We start from the raw sequence: 14,633 nt of genomic DNA on the forward strand, positions 1-14,633 counted from the left end.
AATAAGGTCATATATATGTATAATAAGGAATGTCAAGCATAACAAAAGGAATAAAAGGTGAAAAAGTGAGTAATTACCTCCTTTAATGAAAACTAACTAGAGGATGGTTTTCCAATGAATAATCTCCAAATCTCGAAAATAACTATAAAATCTACTGAGTTTCCATAAGAACACTCCATACGTGCACATGAACTATTGTGTGGCTCGCAGTCGTCCACAATTGGTGTCTCATATGTCTCTGTAGGTGCAAAGAACTCATATGCATTCAAGACAATGTGACCTGCAGGAAAATTTGAAAATATTTTACCAACGGGAATGAATTTCAAAGAACTCGCAAGGTAAAACGTATAAATATCACACATGAATAGTATATGCCAAGGTGCAAGGATGCAATGATAATCTCATCTAGTATACTAACCATACCAGTCTCTATCTAGTATTTGTAGTCTCTGTGGCAGCTCTTTCTTTTTTTTTCTTCAATATAGTTGATTTAAATGGTTGAGAAGGTATATTCTTCGGTTGTATCTCTTTTTCACTCCTAATAGAAATGGTTGAGGAGATAGAAGATAGTTTTGTAGTTAGAGTAGTAGGTTTGAACCAAATAATGGGAACCGATTCGTTCTGAAAGAGAAAACCAACTTGGGCTAAAGAAATAGAGGGGTAGCTTGGGTAGCTAAAAACATCAAGGGAGAGGGAGAAGTGAAAGTTTGGATTTTTGGGGGAATCAAATGTGGAAGTTTGGGTAGGGAGGTTTTAGTAAATAGGGTCTAAGTATATAGGGGGAGTGATACAAATTTATTCAACAAAAGGTAGGTATTTTGAGCACCCTTGCAAGAGTTAAGTGCTTAGGAACAATACATTGTTCCTGCCCATTTCATCTCTGAGCTTCTGAAAAGTTCATTACACTGTTCTTGATGATGGTCGGTCCAACCCTTTTGCTAAGAACGGAAAGTTTTCTACTAAATTACTAGCTTCACATCTATCTTATGAGAATGCTATTCAGGATAGCAATGAATCTAGGTTTTATATACTATTTACAAAATTTAAGCTGCACCCAAGATACAAGATCTTCCTTTGGAGAGTTATCCATAATGTTTTAACTGTGAATAGCATTGTCTCAAAATGAAATAGAACTGATGGAAAGTGTGGTTTCTGTGACTGTCCGAACGAAACTTTGTGGCATATTCTGCTGTCCTGTTGGTTTTCTAAACATGTATTGGCTGCAGATCCCCTTAGAACATAACTGTTAACTGTTAAGTGTTGATTCTCTCCTTCATCTACTGGTGGATTTTTTTTTTCATCTGTTTTAATTGGGAAAAACCTTTGATTTTCTGGATTTTATCTGTTGTGTCTGTCTTGGTTTATTACGTATAGAAAGCCTGGAATGAAGTTGTATTTGCAGGGAAGAAGGCGGACCCAGGTGTGATTTTGAAGATCATTTTATTCTGGCTAAAGGAGCTAAAGACCCCCAAAACAGGAAGCACACTAGAAATATGAATAGATCTGATCAGGACCTACACTTTGGATTACCTGATCATTTCAATTGGGATTTAATTAAATAATAATACTTTGATTATTGCATGGTACAGGGTTGAACGTGAAAGACGGTGGAAATGGGCTATAGATCTATCTAGAAAGGGACGGTGACTCTCCCAAGCAGCAGGAACTAATTCTATTTTAGTTAATATAATTCTATTTTTCTCCCCCCAAAATAAAGTGCTTAGAAAATATTAAGTAATTTTGCTTAATGATTTAAGGTGACCCTCCTTTTCCAATCCTATATTTCTCTTTTAATAATCTCATATATTTAATGAGAGTTTTTACCTTTGTTTTTTGAAAGTGAGGGATATAATAAAAATAAGATTCATTTCTAACTTTTTTACAAAATCATTTTCTTTCTTTTCTTATACCTCATTCCATTATAAGTGGGTCTTACATGTTAATGTTTTCCTACTTCTTTTTATTTTATAAACAAAGATACTTAAAGAGTGCAAGTTTTTTGCTGTAATGGTCCAAACTTGTGTTAGTCAATCTCGAGCCAAAACAAGGTTTACACTCAAAATTCTAGCCTCGAGAGTAGGTTATGATAGATCTAGGTGCCCCTAGATTAAGGTCAAGGCCAAATCTAGGTTGAGTATTTGACTAGGGCTGGTTCCAAATCAGCCCACCAACTTTTAGGATTTTTGTAGTCACCATTATAGAATTATGTTGGGTTTTATTATTATGTGCTTAGAGTGAAGTTCAAGCCCAGGGTTAGGATCCTAGGAAAATCGGGGTCAAAATGGTCAAACCCATGTTGCACCTTGGTCCCCCCCCCTCCCCCGGAAAATCCTATTGTGTTTATCAAATATATTATTTTTGAGGATCAGAATTGTTTCAATGCTCTGAAGCATCGCACAAAACTCATCTTGTGTAGGTCTTTCAGTTAGGGGCAAAGCAATCACCTTGCCGTTGCCTATGTGATGTTAGAGTGAATTAAAACATGCAAAGAGTTAGAAAGGATCCCTATCCTTATTCTCGTATTTCCGATTTGACAATCCTTATTCTCGTAAGTTTTTATTTTATTGATTCCATAATATTAAGAAGAAAAAAATAAAAATAAAATAAACCACTACATATCTAATTATGTAAATCTACTAATATATAACTCAATAAAATTGTTATCAAATATGGTACATGATTGGGGTATGGTCACTTCTAAAACTAAGACGATAATGAAATGATAATTGATGAATTCATCTTTAAATTTTCATTCAAAAATGTTTTTGTTTGACTATTTTTACTCTTTGTACCATATCTTTTTTTTTCTTTCTTTCTAATATGAGGTTCATCTGGACAAGCAGATTGCGTGCACTTTAACGACATTCTTAAAGTAACATTATATATATATATATATATATATATATATATAATTTAATTATATGATGGGACTTCGCATCTGACCCTATAAATATTTAAACTCTTGACCTCATATTTAATATATAATTCTTTTGCTAACTCAGTCAACCCTTTAAGGTTAATTTTGTACCATAGTATTACAAAGAATATGATATGATACAAATCTCCTAGAGGCTTAAACCATGGTGACAACTGAGAACAACAAACATGCATTTTTGTGGCTATCAATCATCCATTCTGTTTTATTATTGTCATTTATTAACCAGCTAGAAGAGATTATCGTGATAATTAAAAAAAAAATTATTATGTACTCAACTAGTAGTTATCTTACAGAAAGATTTTTGTTGTTTTTCTGGTAGAAACACTAGAAAGAGTTCAAGAAGCTAACCCCTGTTCTTTTCTTAGAAGGGATTGGGGTAAATCTCTGCCCTCTTGCTGACATGAGGCCCTCAAATGTTTTCTAAGCCTTGACTCAAAAAAGAAATATTTATGCCTTACAAAAAAGGCCAAAAAAAAAAGGAAAAAGAAATATTTTTGTGTTAAAGAAATAATGAGAAGAAGACCATGAAAGTTTTTTTATGCCTCTCCTCTTCCTTTGCATTGCAGAATGAAAATTCAATACCCAGAAACATTGCAGAGAAGCAGGAGGCTTGACAGTCTGTCTTGGATTCTCAACCAATTGTTTTGGAACTCCGTTTGATAAGTAAGTGATATTTCCCTCATTTTCATGCACATCTCTTTGTATTTGAATATATTAGCTTTTGCCATAAATATCGTTTAATATTTAATTTTGGTTTCAGGATTGAAATTGACCATCTTGTTTGAATGTTGTGGTCGAAGGTTTGATTTGATTGCATTTTGAGATGTGGATTTGTCGATATATGATAAGTTAATCAAGTTTTGATTTGCTATTTGAAATTGGGCTGAGAGAAAGGAAAAGAGGAACGAGAATTTGATTTTCTGGGTTGGATCTGATTGTCCTCGTTCCATTTCTGTTTGAAGACTTGATTTTGATAGCCCTCATCTGTTGATTATTTATTTATTTCTGGGAGAGGTAGGAAGAGATGGGTCTTAATGTAATCGAGATTGCAGTCCGTATCAGGAGAGTTCTGATTTTTCCAATCAGAACTCTTTATAGATCAGTTCGAGATCATCCCTTCTATTCTGGTATGGTGTTCTTCTCCATTTTTCTGTATAGATACTTTCCTTCTCTGTTTGGACTGTTGGTCTCTTCTTTCCCTATTCTTTTCTGCACTGCTATTCTCCTTGGGACTCTTTTGATCTTTGGGAATCCAAATATCCCTGAAATTGAGAAGGATGATAGGGGGAGAAGTGAGGTTGATTCTCTGAGAGCAACAGCTATTGATAATAATCTTACTGTGCGGAAGAATGAGAGCTTTTCTGCAGAGGCCCATTTGGAGAAGAGAAGGGAAGTTGAAGAGAAAATGGTGAAGGAGCCAATGGTTCTGGAGGAAAGGGAAGCTAATGCAGATAAGGTTGATGCGGACTTGGTTTACTCAACTATTAATGACAATTGTAAGACAACTGCAAATGAAAAACCAAAAGAATATCTTGGTGAGAATCAACAGATTAAGGAGGGAGAGTTTGGTATGATGGAATTCCCTGAGAAGCAAGCATTTCATGAGGAGGAGTCACTTATTGGAGCTGCATTTAGTGCTAGCAAAGACATTGATGGTACTACTTCCATTGGTTGGAGAGAGATTGAGACCCCAAGAAGGAAAATTGATTTGCCAAGTGGGGCATTTTCCATTTCTCAAGATTTGTCTTGGAAACATGCTGAATGCCATTCTGGGTCTTATGATTCAGATTCTGATCACAATGACAGTTCCTCTCCCGATGCTTCCATGGCTGATCTCATGCCATTGCTTGATGAACTCCATCCACTCTTAGAGTCTGAAGCTTCTCAACCTCCTCTTATATCTCTTGGGAACTCAAATGCTGTTTCAGAAAATTCCATCAGGTCCAATGATGGCAGTAACCTATCAGAAGAGGATACTGAGAACCAGGATGCAGCTTCAGAAAGTTCCAATAGATCCCATGATGGCAGTGGTGAGTCAGAAGAGGAGATTGAGAACCAGGGTGACAAAGAGGATGGAACTAACAATGTTGTCACATGGACAGAAGATGATCAGAAGAATCTCATGGATCTTGGGACTTTGGAGCTGGAAAGGAACAAACGGTTGGAGAGTTTAATAGCAAAGCGGAGGTTGAGGAAATTGATGACAATGGAACCTGAGAAAAACCTAATAGACTTGGACAGTAATGATCCTCCATTTTCCATTGCTCCTATTTTGACATCAAGGCAAAACCCTTTTGACTTTCCTATCGATTCCTATGAGGCCATGGGTTTACCACCCATTCCTGGCTCTGCACCCTCTGTCTTGTTGCCTAGACGAAACCCTTTTGATCTTCCTTATGAACCATATGAAGAAAAACCCAATCTCATGGATGACAGTTTCCAACAAGAATTCACAGCATTTCAACCGAAGGAAATGCAGTTCAGAAGGCATGAAAGCTTCAGTTTGGGAGCAGCCGCAGAATCCAAGCAGAGAAGTCACTTGAAGCCCTATTTTGTTACTGAAAGGTTAGCTTCAGAGGGGGCAGAATATCCCATATTTCATAGACAATGGAGTGATAAGAGTGATTCTAAAGTAAGTTCTGTTCCTGAAACAGAGTCAGCTTTCTCAGTTGCAGATCAAGAAGATCAGAAGGCACAATTATCTCAAGAAGGTGACCTGACTTCTCAGATTGGCCATGCTTCTGATGACACTGAATATGAAAGTCAAACCTCAAAAGAAGACGACCTAGTGGAGACTGATGCTGAAGAAAGGAGAGGTGTCAAAATTGATGCTGTTGATGTCAAAGGGATCAATGAGGACAGAGGGTTGATACATATTGACAGTGATTCTGATCATGTTGAACATGAAAGCCAGTCCTCTGAAGAATTAGATTCAGCAGAAATTTATCCTGAAGAGAGTGGAGACTTTTCTGTTGATGAAGTTGGTGAGGAGACTTCCGATGAAGTGGAACTGCACCAGAGCCACTCAGGACTTGTTGCTTTGCTTGTGGAACCTGAAAACGAGGACTTTCCTGCTGTAGAAGAGAGATACAGTGACTCAAGCTCATCATTATCAGAAGTGCACGAAAAGTTATTCCATACAGATCCAGATGAAGGATCAAGGGATCTAAAGCTTAATAGGGATGATAATACTGAAGGGTCCAGTGTGTCCATTCAATCATCTCTCATAGAATCAGATTCTAATCTTAGGAGCAGGATCATGGAAGGTGGGGATGATATTCAAATCAAGGAGCCTGTTTATGATTCTAGTCCATCAGCGACTGAGAAGACAATCTCTAACATTACACCCATCCAAGATGCTTTCTTTTATGTGGATAAAGGAGTTATCACCTCTTTTCCTTCCATGGCTTCTGACTTACAGGTAGAGGTCTCTGAAGTTGGTTCACCTTCAGTTCTGGTTGATGAGGAAAATGCTGAATCTGTATATTATGAAGAGAGTAGAGTACAAATTTCTCCTGGAAATGAAGGTTCATGGGTGGCCTCACCAACCTTGTGTGCAGTGGATGAAAATGAATTTAAGTCAAAGGAAGTTAATGAGATTAGTGAGCATGATGGTATTGAGGTGGGATTTTCTGAAGATGGCAAGAATTCTTGTGATCCTCATGTTCCAAAACTAGTAGTTGGGGAAGCTGCAATTGGCTCAAGTTCGACAAGTAAGGAAGCATCTTTTAACTCAGAGCAGGATCTCTCTTTGTCAAGCTCCAATCCAGAGTTCTGTGGAGGGGATCAGCGACATGATGCCAACATTAAGGTGGACATTATGGCATCAAGGTATTCAGATGGAGCATCATCTGAAGGTTTGAGATCTTCTGTAATGGAGAATTCCACACCTTTGGTGGAAGACTTTACTGTTCATCAATCCACTGATTTTGATCATCGGGAAACTCAGGTTAGTACTCCTGTTTTGAGTTACAGAACATGAAATATCAGCTGTCGTATATTGGTCTGATGTTTGTGATAATGTTACTACTTTTCCTCTTTTTTTTTTCTTTGTAACTTTTGTTCATGGTGTAATTAGTGAAATATATCGCATTTTCCTTAACTGCTTTGCTTTTTCCCCAATCCCTTTCTTTGGGAGAATCAGCCACGATCCATTTGCATTCTTCAAAAGTTTGGCTTGTAAAATTGATCAGACTATGCTTGAACAGGCTTTTGGAAGCCACTTTTTGGAATCTGAAAGCTCAAAAGGCAAGATTGAAAATTGCTTTGTGAAGATTGGTTGCACTATGTACTTTATCCTTGATGGAAAATAAAAGCTAATCTCTTACCCATCTGAACTTCAGAAGATTGGTTGCACTATATTTGCTACATTTTTTTATTATTATTATTTCGACTTTCATTTCTTGTATTTTGGGTGGTCTCACTTGTTTTGAAATATGAAGCCAGGTTGATTTTGTGAATTAAAATGAGGGTTACCATTTTGAAGCTGAGTTGACTTCCCGTAGGATCTGGATCTCCCATTGTTCTTAGACCATCCCCTTTCAGTTTTCAACTGTCAGTTGTGTAGTCCTATGCCTTGCAACTCTTTGGAGCCATGTATACATGTCCAAGATGCTTTTCACGCATTGATCAGTCTGGAGCTTGCTCTATTACTTACTTGGCCAGTGTCTACTCTAGGATGCTTTTCACACATTGCTTCATTACATGCTATGCCTGTGCCAGTAGCTTAACAAACTTTAATTGTTTAGTTGATGTTCTCTCACCCTAGATTTTGGACTGGTCCATTTAGCTTTCCTAAACATTTTCTAGAACTTGACCTTGTTTTGGTGGCAATGATGATTCTGTCATACTTTTCATCTTGTCATCTTAATGCTTCCTAATGATGAGTATATGGTCCACATAGAAAGCATGTATTCTGAGCATATGACATGCAGATAATGAGGGACTAATAGATAAATCCCTGATACAGGACTCATTTGATTTTCTAGTAAAGTCTAATGAGGAAGCCAATGTGCTAGCTACTGAGAATGAGGATTCATCAAGTCTTTCTATGTTAACTGTGATCAAGCCTATGATAGTTCCAACTAACACAGAAGACGGCATCCACGCAAGAGTCCAAAGTGGGGACGGAAGTCTATTGGTGAAAGACAGATTTCTGGAAGTGCCTGAAATTACTTCAGAGTTGCAAGTTCTTGAAGCAAACTCCATTGGTGATGCCAATATGGAATTTAAGCATGTTTCTGAAGGCGAGGTTGAAAAATCTATGGTTGTTGAATTAATCCACAATGAGCCATCATTGAAGAAAATGGAAGTTGAATCTGCTGATGTTGAACTATCCAATCAAGGTCCTAATCCAATAAATATTGGTTCGGAGCTTTCTACTGTTGAAGCAAGATCCCCCCTTGATATAGAGTCAGATTTCAATAGACTCAATCAAGGATTTCAGGAAACCGTTCTTCCTGAACCAGTCCAGGAGAAGTCAGTAACAGAGGAAAGTGGAATTGGACCTAGTGATTATGGGCTATCAGAAAGAGACTCAATTCAGTCTTTGAACAATTTAGTGGTGCCAGTTCTTGAAGCAGAGTCCATGGAAAATATTGATGCAACCTTCCAGAATCATGGACTTGAGAACACAGTTACCGAGTCTTTCCATGAGAGCTTGACCAGGGAGAATAGTGAACATGGATTGGTTGACTCTCAGCCATCATCAGGAGATGCAAGTTCAACTGTAACCGATGCAGAGCTATCCCTCCACGGGGCAAGCTCTTTTGAAGATATTGACATGGCTTTAAAGGAGCTCCAGGAAGGAGTGCGTAGAACTTGCGCTGCTGAATCTCTCCATGATAAAGCAGTAGGGGAGACAAGTGAAGTTGTGATGGCTGATTCTGGTCTATCAGAAAAGAATACAGATCTGAGTACGACTGGTTCACAATTACCAGTTCTTGAGGCCAGGTCTTTTGAAGTGGAGGTGAAGGAAATGGAAAGAGCCAAGGAGAGTACATCAGGTCCTAAAGAATCTGGGACGCCTTGATATACGGATTAAGTGCTGGAGATTCAAGGCAGTCATTTAAATGAATATTTGAAGCTGGAGTTAAGAGTACCTCAGCTGGATCTCATCAAGCAAATTCCAGTGCAAGCTCAAACTTCTGCTCCAGCTCCAGTTCAAGTGATTCGGAATGAGAAGAATTTGGAGAGAGGAGGTAGTACAGACATTTGGCCTTCCCAATATTGTTGTATGAACAGAAAGAAACATTTGAGTTTTGTGGTCTTTCAGTTTGAGCTTTGGGCTTTGTTTTGATGGTTATGATCTTCGTCCTTTTAGTTCTATTTTAGCCAGCATAATTTCTGCTTTACTGCTTCAAGAATACGGTTTCAATTTCTTGATGCATGATATGTGGGGTTCTGTGTTTGTCTTTCCCTTCTTTTGAGAGTCAGTGCTTAACAGTTTGAGATAGCGCTGTTGGGAAGTTTTGTATTCATCCATGTACTTTGTAAATTATGTTCTCAGTGAAGTGATTGGAGCCTTTTTAGAGCTCTATGTGGTGTTGCAGGAGCATTACAATGAAGTTGATGTGATACTATGATTTTTGGTGGCTTTCATTTCTAAGTAAAGATTTGACATGAAGAATACCGATATCATGGACTGTTTCTCTCATTTCTTCTTCTTTCTTCTCCTAGATTGTTTGTAGGGATTTTCTTTCTATGTTATTATCATTTGGAATCAGAGCTCCCTGAATCAGTACTTGCAAACTTCTCCTTTTCTATTCTGAGAGTTTCCATTTAGATTTCTTCCTTTTGGTGTGCATCTACTTTTGCTGCAACTTTTATTAGAAAGATCTAGTTTATATCAATCGAAATCAGCTTCTTTTGTTTTGCTATCTGGATAAAGACTACCACATGCTGCTAGGTTTTTAGGGCTCCTGGTTTTGCATTGTAATTTTTTTCATACAAGATTCTGTGATACTCTGTTTCAGGAATCTGTTTAACAAGATCAAATTGTGAACTTTGTATCTGTCCCTTAGATCCTTAAGAGATTTCTGGGCACTGGTTCCCTCCTACATCCAGTTACTGGACTCTGTTTTAGCATTCATCTTTTGGTTTTTCAGGGAGTCCAAATTGTTTTTGTGGATCTGTTCTGGTAGTTTTCATCAGATTAACGTCAAAGTTGTTGGTTTTCATGTATCCTATTGTGATAATGTGTCTCCAACTCTTGAGGATCCATTTGAAGTTACAGGTCTCTTTGTGGAGAAGCAGGTTCTCTTGTCAGAATATGAAGAACAGGGGTTCAGATTGACATCTCTTTGAAGGAGAAATAGCAGTGGTCATGTTATTAGTGAAGCCTGATTTGTATGGTTGCCATTTGCAAACTTACCAAGATTAGAAGTGGATTGAAAGGGTTAACAAAGTCTAAATTTTTTGAAGATCTTCATAAAACCTTGAGTAAGAATTTGAAGGTTGACAGAAATCTAGGCAACTTTGCATGACAAATGGAGAGAAAGATTAAAAATTCTACCCTTTCATAGACAAAATCTATCAGAAAAAACTAGACCACTTGCTTCTATAAAAGATGATAATGTGAATCTAGTTTCCAATACATTACACATTGTTAGAATCTTTGCCTCTCATTCTCTATCTATTTTACTGCATTCAACCTGAGTAATCCAAAAAATAAGGAAATCTTGTTTAACCATTTTATTTGAATCACCCTTGGATAATCAGGTGTAATCTTTAATCCTTTAATTAGCTGGATGAAATTTGAAAATCAATATTAAACATTTTAAAACCCTCCTCAACCATAATGGCCTTTTAAGAATACCAAAACAAGTTGGGATATTTTTTCTTTAAAAGAAGAATTCTTAAGATATGGTTCTCCTTTGTCCAAATTTTCTCCTTCAGCTACCTTCCCTTAAGCATTAACTACACCATAATCCTTGCTTCTGAAGGGCCATAATCTTTTTCCTTCTAATTTTAATCTGACCAATCTGTATATAGTTTGTAAACTCATTTTGATGCCCTTCAAGCTTTTGAAATCTTTGACATGACTTTGGAACCAAAACACATAAAATCCCAGAATTTAACACTATTATTACTGGAGGAACTGGTTGGTACTAACTAGTCGATTGAAAGTACCAATTGTTTGCTACTAAGGCTCTTTTTGGTTTCAATTCTCATTCTCTATTATGCCTATTTAAAAAAATAAGTACAAGAATTCATTATTGGTCAATAATGAAAAATGGTTTGATGAATTTTGTCAAAAATAAATTATGGAATGAAAAATAAGTTTGGTGTCGAAATAAAAAATTGTTAGTAAATAATAGTAAGCAAGTGATAAAAGAGGGAAAAAGTATGATTTTTATTTTTAAAAAAAATGTGTATTGACTATTTTACTCTCATCCTAACCATAAAATTTTAAGTAAACTTGTGCATAAATGAAGAGAATGCAATTATTACCATAATTCATAATAGACAAAAAAAAATTCATTATGAATTTTGAAAGTTTTTCTATTATTTTAAATGAAAATAAAACTGATAATAGATACCAAATAACTTAAAATAATGAAAAAACTTCATAATTGATAATGATAATTGATACCAAAAAGAGCCTAAGTAAGTAGTCTAGCAACACCCAATTTTGGGCAGAACAAGAGACTCATTTTTGGTGTTCCTACACCAATTTAATATTTGTTTCTCACAAAAGAGAGTAGAAGCACTCATAGGTGCATGAGGCCTATCAACTCAGGTTAAGTACACTTAAGTTCATTAACTCATGATGAGGGGGGTTTGCACTTAGATTCTTAGATGTGATTTATTGAATTTGTGTATGTGTTGTGTTTGTTTCTAATTTGAACCACATATCATTATTGGATACATAAGAAAGAAGAATCGAAAATGCTTCATTACTTTGCAAATTTTAATATTCAAGTTTTGGATTGACTTTTTCAGTATACGTTAGTTGTAAGGTACATGCAACTTTTCCTCTGAATATTAAATTGTATCCTAATTTTTATTAGGGTTTTAAGAAAAATTCACGATTGTTCTAACAGTTTGCCCTCAGGTCCTTGGATGTGATTTATTGAATTTGTGCATGTATTGTGTTTGTTGCATAATATGAACCATGTATTAGTATTTATATTTGCAGTCATTTATTTAATTATATTTAATTATTGAGACTGTGATTCTATTATGAATATGAGAATGAGAATGAGAAAGGTGGCATCTTGTATTTTTCATTCATGACATCATGTTATGATATGGTTAGGTGACCCTACCAATGAGTCAAAAAGTGTTGGATAACATGTGGTGCGTTACTTGTGCATTTTTTGAAGTGATAATTGAATCTATTAGGGTTAACCAAGTAACTTAGTTGAGTTGTTGGAGTTGTGAGGCCGAAAGAATGACAGAATCCACAAAGGGATGATTGAATCGGGCTCCCAATGTAATCAAATTAACATGACGATTAGAAGATCTTGCATTATTATCTGATTAAAAATGTATGTGTTTGATTACTATCATCATGTTTCTATTTAAATTATTATTGCTTGTGTATCTCCCTCACGAGTTTAGAGGAACTCACCCTCATGAAAATATTTTTTAGACCATGATGCAGAGATAGATAACCCCATATCGATCAAGGGCATCAAAAATAGAGTTTCCTGTGAGCCTATATATTTTTGGTTTGGCCATAGAAAGCCTTTGAAAGCTTCTTTTGATACTTAGGGACCATAAATAAAGATATTAAATCTCTAGATTGACACTAAAATCTGTCATCTCCCTTTAGCATATGATTATTTTGTGTGGAGCCTCCTTGATTGATACTTTGTTCACCAAGCATTACTTCAATTTTTCCAAGATCTTGGTGACAAAAATATGAGTTGAACAAAAGTTGATAGGGAGAAGGAATTTAAAATAGATACAGAATTTATATTTAAAGGAACAAAAATAGGGTATTTGCTTTACTAATGAAGGTTGGTGTGTCTGGCTTTATTGGCTTAACTTCCTTTTTCAATGAATAACAAGAGAGTGAGCGAAATTCACTCAGGAACAACTTCCCCGCTCTAGTGATATCTTTCTTGGAAATTTACGTTAGACTCCTTTTGCGATGAATATAGGGTTTTGTTCAAGAAGTTAGACTTGTAAAGAGATTTCAAGAAGAACTAGAATAATTAACAGAGGAAAATTTCCACCGGAGGAGGGACACTTGAAGCTCTCCAAGTATACATATTCTCTAATTTGTTTAAATGCATGTTTCATACTTTAATTTGATTAATGAGAAGCACCTCATCAATTTTTTTTGTTGTGCATTCCTATCATAAGATGTGAAAAAGGAAAAATTTTGGAAAACCAAACCCCAAAGGATATCCTTTGGAAATACTATGTGGGATCATCTCAAAGTTATCACCCCATTAGGGTCCCTCAAAGGAAACATTAAGTATTTGTCAGACTGGGGACAATTCCAGTTCCAATTCCCCCAGCCATCCCCTATTTTCTTGGAAACTTTAAAAGAAAATTTAAAATTTAGGCTTGCCTGGCCAACTTATGCATATTTTGACTACATCCTCAAGGAGTACTTGTTACATATAATTAAAATAAATGGCGGAGCTTCACCCTGGCTCACCAAACTCAAAATCGTTTGAAACTTAGATTGAACCTTGTTTATTGTTACTCAGAATCATTGTAAACCCTCCTTCCCAACCTTCCAAATTCAACCTTCAACCAAGTCCTAAAGTACCTAGATTTGGTTCCGCCTTATTGATCTTTAAAGAACTGCTACTTGTTCAGTTTGCACGGGTAAGGCACATCACGAAATGTGTCTCATTTGTCACAATCCAATTATACAGGTAGATCTTCTTAAAAAGTCAACAAACTAGCAAGCCAATTCCAACAATAAGTGGATCATCCTCATCACTATATCAAATTGAATTCTCTACGAAAATTCAACATAATAATATAATGTCGTTGGCAAGGTTTAAAGTATCAATATCGAGTATTATACCAATCATATAATTTTAAGAGACATAGCGTCTATTATCGAGTATTCTATCGTACTGACCAATATATTTTGGTGCAATCTGATACAAGCCTTATAAGAAAACAAAGAGGCATACACCTATATGCATTGTATTGGCTACATCGTAAGATACTTCAAACCATGGTTATTCGTGCCCTCTAATACTTAGCCCTAACCCAACTAGATATAGTGTACTTGGTCATCAAGTATGCTAGTACCTATACTCCTAAAAAAACTCATTGAATCACCATAAAACAACATTACCTTAAAGATTCCACTCTCAGTGGTCTACAAAGTAGGTTACACTATTGACAAGTGGTGTACAAGTGGATATTGTACTACATGAATAAGGAGAAAATTTTTATCCCAATTTAATTTCCAATTCATTGGTGAGAAAGAGCAAGCAGACAGAGTTGTAAGAGGGAACAAAGGGCAGCCAATGAGGGTACATGCAAAAAGATCTAACAGGGGGAAGGGTGCAAAAAGAACATGCCCAAGAAACATTTTTTTTTTCCCCAACTGTAGAGTTTGTGGGTCAAGTGCACATAGCTGACTGCTTGGTCTAGGGGTGTCAACGGTGCGGTTTGGAGTGATTTCGGGCTGGGCTTAACGGTTTCAGGCTGAAAAATACCTAACTCAAACATGGGTCATTAGCAAGATAACGGTTTCGGGCCAGTTTCGGTTTGG

General features: G+C 36.3%; 1 protein-coding gene across 2 annotated transcripts; it reads left to right on the top strand.

The window, feature by feature from the left end:
• Positions 1-3,389: 3,389 nt before the first annotated feature.
• Positions 3,390-9,538, top strand: LOC149022383 (uncharacterized). Of its 2 annotated transcripts, none has more exons than XM_089150506.1 (3): positions 3,390-3,601; positions 3,699-6,887; positions 7,908-9,538. In XM_089150506.1, exons 2-3 carry the CDS (start codon positions 3,963-3,965, stop codon positions 8,967-8,969), a joined length of 3,987 nt encoding a protein of 1,328 aa, XP_089006632.1. In that variant the 5' UTR covers positions 3,390-3,601; positions 3,699-3,962; the 3' UTR covers positions 8,970-9,538. The 2 variants fall into 2 exon arrangements, with proteins under 2 accessions (XP_089006632.1, XP_089006633.1); XM_089150507.1 differs by having other exon boundaries at positions 3,739-6,887.
• The last annotated feature ends 5,095 nt before the right edge of the window (positions 9,539-14,633 follow it).

This window comes from Hakea prostrata, chromosome 3 (assembly GCF_041222555.1).
Source record: "Hakea prostrata isolate BN-2017 chromosome 3, UWA_Hpros_2, whole genome shotgun sequence".
NCBI lineage: Eukaryota > Viridiplantae > Streptophyta > Magnoliopsida > Proteales > Proteaceae > Hakea > Hakea prostrata.